Source organism: Tupaia chinensis, unplaced genomic scaffold (assembly GCF_000334495.1).
Source record: "Tupaia chinensis unplaced genomic scaffold, TupChi_1.0 Scaffold000001_1, whole genome shotgun sequence".
Classification (NCBI taxonomy): domain Eukaryota; kingdom Metazoa; phylum Chordata; class Mammalia; order Scandentia; family Tupaiidae; genus Tupaia; species Tupaia belangeri.
Window position 1 is genome coordinate 6,651,209 of NW_006159427.1, and position 7,854 is coordinate 6,659,062.

General features: G+C 38.7%; 1 protein-coding gene across 1 annotated transcript in view; it reads left to right on the forward strand.

Annotated features, from left to right (window-relative positions):
- Nucleotides 1-7,854, forward strand: part of WAC (WW domain containing adaptor with coiled-coil) — a gene marked incomplete in the record, with an annotated part of 94,847 nt that overhangs the window by 52,447 nt on the left and 34,546 nt on the right. Inside the window, 1 exon segment of the mRNA XM_027770188.1 lies at nucleotides 6,806-6,916. Coding sequence (XP_027625989.1) covers nucleotides 6,806-6,916 — 111 coding nt within the window.

The window sequence follows — 7,854 nt, forward strand, 5'->3', positions numbered from 1 at the left end:
TACCATTCTTGTAGTACCTTTTTTTTTTTTTTTTTTTTTTTGAGAGAGGTTTTTGCTATAGGGCACGTGCACTCACCAGATAGAGACAGGCAGAGAGACAGAAAGTGAGAAATCCCCCCCCAGGGGGGGATGGCCTTACCGCAATCCCTTCTCCATTCTCCTCTCGGAATTTTGGGCACGCATGCACATGCGCCCGGCGTGAGTTTAAGCCACTGGTTCCGGCACGGGAACCGCGGTCAACTATGTGGGAGTCCAGCAACATAGCCATTATGCTAACTGCTGGTCCCTGTAGTATCTTCATAATAAAAGAATGAATAGATAAATAGGTAACCCAGGTTAAAATATGTAGGAGCTTGAGGTATTTAGGTTTCAAACAGGCCTTTGAAATTCAGTAACAATATTATTTAGAGTTTTCTACATAGACAAAGGGTTACGTGGGTAAGTTTTTTTCTTTATTCATGGCAGAGCATGTATAAATCCATGAGAGAGAGATGAGTATATACATCCACAGGGTCTGGTGACACCACGGTCCCCTTCTTCCAGTTCTTCAGCTTGTCAGCTTCTGGGTCCTCAGTTGCCTATGGCACGTGCCTGGTGTGTTTCAGGCTGACCAGTCTGGGAATTAGAGTGGTGATTGCCATATCAGGCCCAGCTTCTCTGAAGTACTGTGTTAACTGCTGCACCATGGGACTGGCCCCAGGTACTTTTTTTTTTTTTTTTTAAGAGGTTTTTGCTAAAGGGCGCATGCACTCACCAGACAGGCGCAGAGAGAGAGAGAAGAGAGGAGAGAGAGAGAGAGAGAGAGAGAAAGCGAGAAATCACCCCCCCGGAGGGATGACCACGCCATAATCCCTTCTCCATTCTCCTCTCAGGACCTTGGGCACGCATGCACACGCACCTGGCGTGAGTTTAAGCCACCAGGTCTGGCACGCGAACCACGGTCGACTACGTGGGAGTCCAGTGACATAGCCATTACGCTAACTGCTGGTCCCGTTTTTTTTTTTTTTTTTTGATTGCAATGGGTCTCATACTTGGGGAAGGGGTGCATCCCCACTGGGGCATGGTCATGCTGTATTCCATCTCCTGCATTTCTCTACCCTGTCAGGGTTTGGGGCACACACACAAATGCACCTGGCCTGTGTTTTAGGCCACTGGAGCTGGGGTTCAAATCCCATTTGTTTATGTGGGATCTAGCTCCGTTAATCACTAGGCAATAGGGTTGTGGTGTGGTTAATTATTTTGATTGAGTTTTTAAAAATTTAAATGGAAATTACAGTAACCTCTTCTTTTTATTTCAGGATTCAATTAAGATATTAACATGTACTTCCTTAGTAAGTCTTATGAAGAACACTTAGTTATAGTATGTTTAACACATGGCCTGGTGCATGGTAAATACTTAGAAAAAGCTTATTGAATACTTCCTTCTCATAACAGTCATGATGGGACCAGCAGACGGTATAATGGTTATATCACTGGATTCCCACCTAGTTGAGTCCAGACCTAGTGGCTTAAAACTCAACACTGGGGGGGCCAACAGGTGTCCTGGTGGTTAAGGCGCTGGACACTCCCATATGATCAACCATTGTTCAAGTCCCGGACTGGTGGCTTGCTTTCTCACTTTCCTTCTCTGTGTGTGTCTCTCTCTCTGATCAAATTAAAATTAAAAAAAAAAAGAATGAATAAATAAATTAAATCAAGAATATATTTTTTTAAATTTCAACACTGGGTGTGTTTGCCTCCGTGTATGCATGTGTATGTGCATACATGTGAGTGTGCAAGCTCAAAGTGCCGAGAAGAGAATGAGGGAGAAAGGGATGGCTGCATGGCCATCTCTCCTGGGGTTGATTTTCTTACTTTCTGTCTCCTCGGCCAGCACACATACCTTATGGCAAAAATCTCTTAAAAAAATTCATGATAGTACATACAGACATAAAGAATGATTTAGATTAGTTATGCTAATTAGTTACATTGGATGTTTTTGGAAAGTTCTGAAGTTCTTCATTTAGAAAATAGTGTTTGCTCCTACTTAGAAACACTTAATTGAAATCTTCCCCTGTATGTTTTATACCAATTTTGATTTATTTGGAATTGCTTTGAATTCAATCCTGGATGACTTTGCATTTACTTTCTAGTTTCCTTTGTTATCAATCAAATATTCTCTGCATATTTTGTGGCTTTTAAGTTTGAGTCTCCTGATATTGCTCTCTAACGAATCTTGCCTGGAGTTCTTCTACTTAATAATAATAATGACAATAATAAATAGTTTATTAAACAACGTAAAGAACATCATGACATTTTTTGTTACAGGAAATACTGTATTTGAATTGCTATTTAATGAACTATTTAGTAACAATTTATAAGTTCTTTTCCTTAGTTTTTTGCCGCAGGGCACATGCACTTGCCAGAGAGACAGAGTGAGAAATCTCCCCTCTAGGGAGGAAGACCACGTCGCAGTCCCTTCTCCTCTCAGGATTTTGGGCATGTATGCACACGCTCCTGGCATTAGTTAAGCCACTGGGCCTGGGGCTCAAACCACAGTCAGCTATGACATAACCGTTATACTACCTGCTGGTCCCAGTTTATAAGTTATTTCTAAGATTAACTTGTATCTTTTCCTGTAGTTTTTTAATATTAGCAGTGTGGCTGTATTTAGAAGAGTAAAAAGGGAGAGGCTTTTTTAAGAAAAGAAAAGCATTCACCTAAGATATAAAAGACATTTCGAATGTCCTTTAAGGAGAGATCAGATAGGTGCCTCTGAAATTGGTGGTATTCTTTTAGAGCACTTATTCTCATACTATTTTTTCTCAAGGAAATGGAGGGCTTTCATTTACACGTACTCTATGATATTTACTATAATAAAAATTAAAACTGAGAAATTAAACATGTAATTCATAGAAAAATACCAGACAGATGTATAATACAGCCACTTCTCACTTAATGGCCTACCAGTGTGATTACCACTGGAACCTAACACCAGTTCTCCAGCACGAGGAATTTTTGTGACCTTCATCTTGTTCCTGCTGTCAGTTAGTATTTACTACATGAACTGTTCATGGTTGCACAAAATTACATATTTCATGTGTAAATGTGTACTTCATTGTGCACCCACAGTAGTTTTTAGAATAAATAAAAGCAATTAAACCATCTTAATATTACTAGGTTGTAGTGTATCTTGTCACTTTTTTTTTTTTTTTTTTTTAAATAAAGACTCTGATTTTTGCTATAGGGCGCATATCCTCCCCAGAGAGACAGAAAGCAAGAAATCACCCACGAGGGGGATGACCATGCTGCAATCCCTTCTCCTCTATTCTCCTCTCAGGATCTTGGGCATGCATGCATGCATACATGTCTGGTGTGAGTTTTAAGCCACTGGGTCCAGACCTTGAAATGCAGTTGACTGCATGGGAGTGCAGCAACATAACCATTATGCCATCTGCTGGTCCCATGTCTTGTCACTTTATCACACTTATTTTATGTGTGCTTTTTGTGTAGATAGAATTACATTATTCTAGTGCAATGTGCATGATATCTGTACTCTGGTGCCATGAAGCACCAGGCTCCTCTAAGCTCCTTGCTTATCAACCAGCTCACTTAATGACCTAGTGTTAGGAATGGAACTTGGTCCTTAAGCGATGAGTGCATTGTGCATTTATGACAAGTAAATGATTAGCATTTCTTTAATGCCTAAATCAATAGAAGATAACACTTAGAATTTCATATCTGCTTGTGCATTTGATCTTTTGTGATGGCAACTGTCTTGTTAAGACCTTGGGGTAAACTCCTCTGTGTGCCTGTGATAGATTGAGGACAAAACTGTATTATGAAAATAGTTTTGATCTTGTGAAAGGTCCTTGGTGTTCCCCAATGTTTCCTGGGTAACATTTGTAGAATTACTTCAGAGCATTTCTCTCTCGTGTGCACACGCTCCTGCTCTCTCACAAGTGCAGGTGCTCTCCGGCAAATAAATAAATAAATAAATAAAAATTGAAATGTTTGCAGGCTTTTCATTTAGGCTTACTTCTCAATTTTAGATACATTTTCTTTTGTAAAATAAAAAAAATCTGCCATTGCATGTCATCGTTTTTAAATTAAAGATTCTTTAACTCCTTGAGGAAGAGAGTGTGATTAAAAGATAAGCAATAGTTATTTATATGTAATTTTAGTTCTGTACCTTGTGGTGTATTTTTTTTAGATATTAACTTGTGCTACCAACCCAGGATTTGATAGGCAAGATCAGTATAATGTGTAATAGACCAGTACTTTCCAAGGTTCTGGTGAGTGGACTTGAAACTGTCTTGGAGGTTGTGCCGAAGTGTGAATTAACTGGTTAAAAATACCATTTAGTTCAGCTAATATATAGATAGATTTCTTCTTTTCCTAAAAGTAAGACTTTTGGTGCAAGTACCAGTCTGTCCTTTTTGATGCAAACTCCTTATCTTGTCCAGAAGAGTTAAACAACTCCCTTTGAAAATTACTGGTCTGGATTATACACATCTACTCTGGTCTTCTGGCCACCAAGTTCAAACCTCATTTTCCCTCTCCAGCCCAACCAGCCCAGTAATCCCATACAGCCACTTGGCAATCAAACTAAGCCTTCCAGATACATTCACAGTAGGGAATCATCTTGCATAATAATATGAAAAAGGGCAAGATATAGGGGTGGGTGGAAAACAAGAGAAAACCTGAATTCAGCCTTTTCGTGATTGGATTCCAAAAGCTTGGTTATTGATTATTTCTGGAAGCTAGGGAGATTGAGAACTAACTCTCCATTGCTTTTAGAGTTTGGAGGCACCAAGTTTATATCCAGCGTCCTTATTCTTTTGAGATATAAACCTAGGAACATAAACTTAGGATACAATATGTAATATTCCTTCTCCATCTTCAAAATTATTAGGGCATTTGCAAAATTGGTGTCAATTTAATAGAAGTACTGGCATTTGGAAGCCAGAGTTTTGGTCTTTATACCACTGATTGATTTTGTGACCTACAGACAGATCACACAATTTTCTTAGCTTGTTTCTAATTACTAATAGTAAAAGTAAAGCTGGGCAGGAGCAAGGCAGTGAGTTAAGAGTCTGTTTTCTCAAGCTTTAAAATTCTGTCATGTTACATGGTGATGGACCTGTAAGACAGGCTGTCATTGTATGATTTCATTTCAATTTACTCTTAAGCTCTTTTTAAAATAGTTAAGGAATTCTACCTGAAAAATAATTGTTTCTCCCAGATTTCTTTCTTTTTTCTTTTTTTCTTTTGCTATAGGGCGTGTGCACTCGCCAGAAAGACAGAGAGTGACAGAGAGACAGAAAGCGAGAAATTACCCCCCAGGGGAGAGAGATGGCCACACCACAGTCCCTTCTCCTCTTGGGATCTTGGGCATGCACACAAACGTGCCCAGTGTAAGTTTAAGCCGCTGGATCCGGGACTCGAACCATGGTCGACTACATGGGAGTCCAGCGACATAGCCGTTATGCCAACTGCTGGTCCCTCTCCCACATTTCTTTTTTTTTGGGAGAGGTTTTTCGCTACAGGGCGCGTGCGCTCACCAGACAGACAGAGAGAGACATAGAGACAGAAAGCGAGAAATCACCCCCAGGGGGGATGGCCACGCCGCAATCCCTTCTCCTCCATTCTCCTCTCGGGATCTTGGGCACGCACGCACACGCACCTGGCGTGAGTTTTAAGCCAACGGGTCGGGGATGCGATCCACGGTCGACTGTGGGAGTCCAGCGACATAGCCATTACACTAACTGCTGGTCCCCCTCTCCCACATTTCTTGAGACCAGTGCAGGCACTTAGATTTTTTCACTTTTTGAAATCAGTTCTGTGGAAACTGGCCCATTCTGATTTTTTTTGTACTTTCAATATGATTTTACATTGCTTATAAAACAACCTATAAGAGACTGAGGATTTTTTTTTTTTTTTTGAAGTTACGGGAAGAAAAGTACTACTGTAGATCATGTGTATTATGGAGAAAAGTTCTAGTTAATATTTGACCTATTTCAGGGCATTAGGTGGTAAAACAAATTCATAGTTCTTAGTTACCATTTTGTTTACATTTTTAACTTTTTGATGCCTTTTTTTTTCAGTAATAGTAAATACAGGTCGGTGGTTATCTGCTAACTAACTGTACATAGATTGCTAGTATTTCTTTTTTTCTTTTTTAAGTGAGGTTTTTTTGCTATAGGGCACGTGCGCTCACCAGAGAGACAAAAAGCGAGAAATCACCCTCCGGAGGGATGTCATGCCTCAATCCCTTCTCCTCCATTCTCCTCTTGGGATCTTGGGCACGCATGCACAGGCGCCCGGCGTTGAGTTCAAGCCACCGGGTCCAGGACTCGAACCACGGTCGACTACATGGGAGTCCAGCGACATAGCCATTACGCTAACTGCTGGTCCCGATTGCTAGTATTTCTTAAATTTAGCACTGATCTTAGACCAAAATATCACTCAGTCGAGAATGGATTCTTCACCTTGTATGTTACTGGATTTCACCAATTAAAATGATGATAATGGTGTCCTTTTGTAATGCGTTCTAAAGTCAAGATGTTAATTTCACATTTTTCTAGCATTTACTTAATTTTATTCTGTTCTAGTACTTCCTGTTGTTAATTTTTGTTTTTTTTTTCAGAGACATAAAATTTTCTAAAATTTATTTGCAGGTAATTACATTCTAGATCAGGGTACCTATATCTCATAAGTGACTTTCTATATGTATGCTTTGAAAAATATTGATAGTCTCAATATTTTATGTCAAGTGATTAAGTAGTATTAACATTTTCTAATTTCAAAAAAATGTATTTTTAAGCCTTATGATTCTGCAGATGACTGGTCTGAGCATATCAGCTCTTCTGGGAAAAAATACTACTACAATTGTCGAACAGAAGTTTCACAGTGGGAGAAACCAAAAGAGTGGCTTTTTATGTAAATTGCCTGTAATCAAGTGTTTGTCATTCTTTATTCTATAGAATAACATTTTGTAGCATCTTATGTTCTTATTTTAGTTTTTTTATGGTAATCAATCACTCTCCTATTTAATTATAATGTTCTGTAATTTCTGTTTACTAAAAATCTTTAAAATGTTTATAGGACAGTAATACATGTTTAAGATAGATAGAATTAATATTGTAGAGATTTGGTTGTGGTACTAGTGGTATAATTGGTTTAGTATGGTCATCAGTGACTAGTGCCATAAGTGTTCTGTTTGCTATATTCCATTCCCTTGTCAGTTAAATTATACATGATCATATTCATTCTTTGATGTGTGTGTGTGTATATATATATACACACACACATATATACACACACACACATTGTACACACAGTTATATATAATATGTATAATACAATTATATATGTAATATAATACACACAATTATATAATATATATGTATATAATACACTTATTTTATATGATATATATAATGTTCACACACACACATCCTTACTCAGAATATTTGGGGCTAGAAATATTTTAGGTATTTTTCACATTTTAGAATATTTGAGTATACAGAGTGGGATATCTCAGGAACCCAAGTCTAAACATGAAATTTTAATAAACACCTATACACATAGCCCTAAGAGTATTTTATGCAATACTTTTGTATAGCAGTGTTTCATCTACACCCTGTCACATGGTGTAGAGTGGAATTTTTTACTTATGGTATGACAATGACACTTGGAAAGTTTGGCTCTCGGAGGCATTTTGGATTTGCTGATTAGGGATGCTCAGCATGTACCTTTAGTTAAGCATTTGGCCAGAGCTGGTTTTTGGAGACTCGTGCCCTGGGGGTAATGTGTGTGTGTATGTGTGTGTGTGTGTGTGTGTGTGTGTGTGTGTGTGTGGGGGTGTGTATA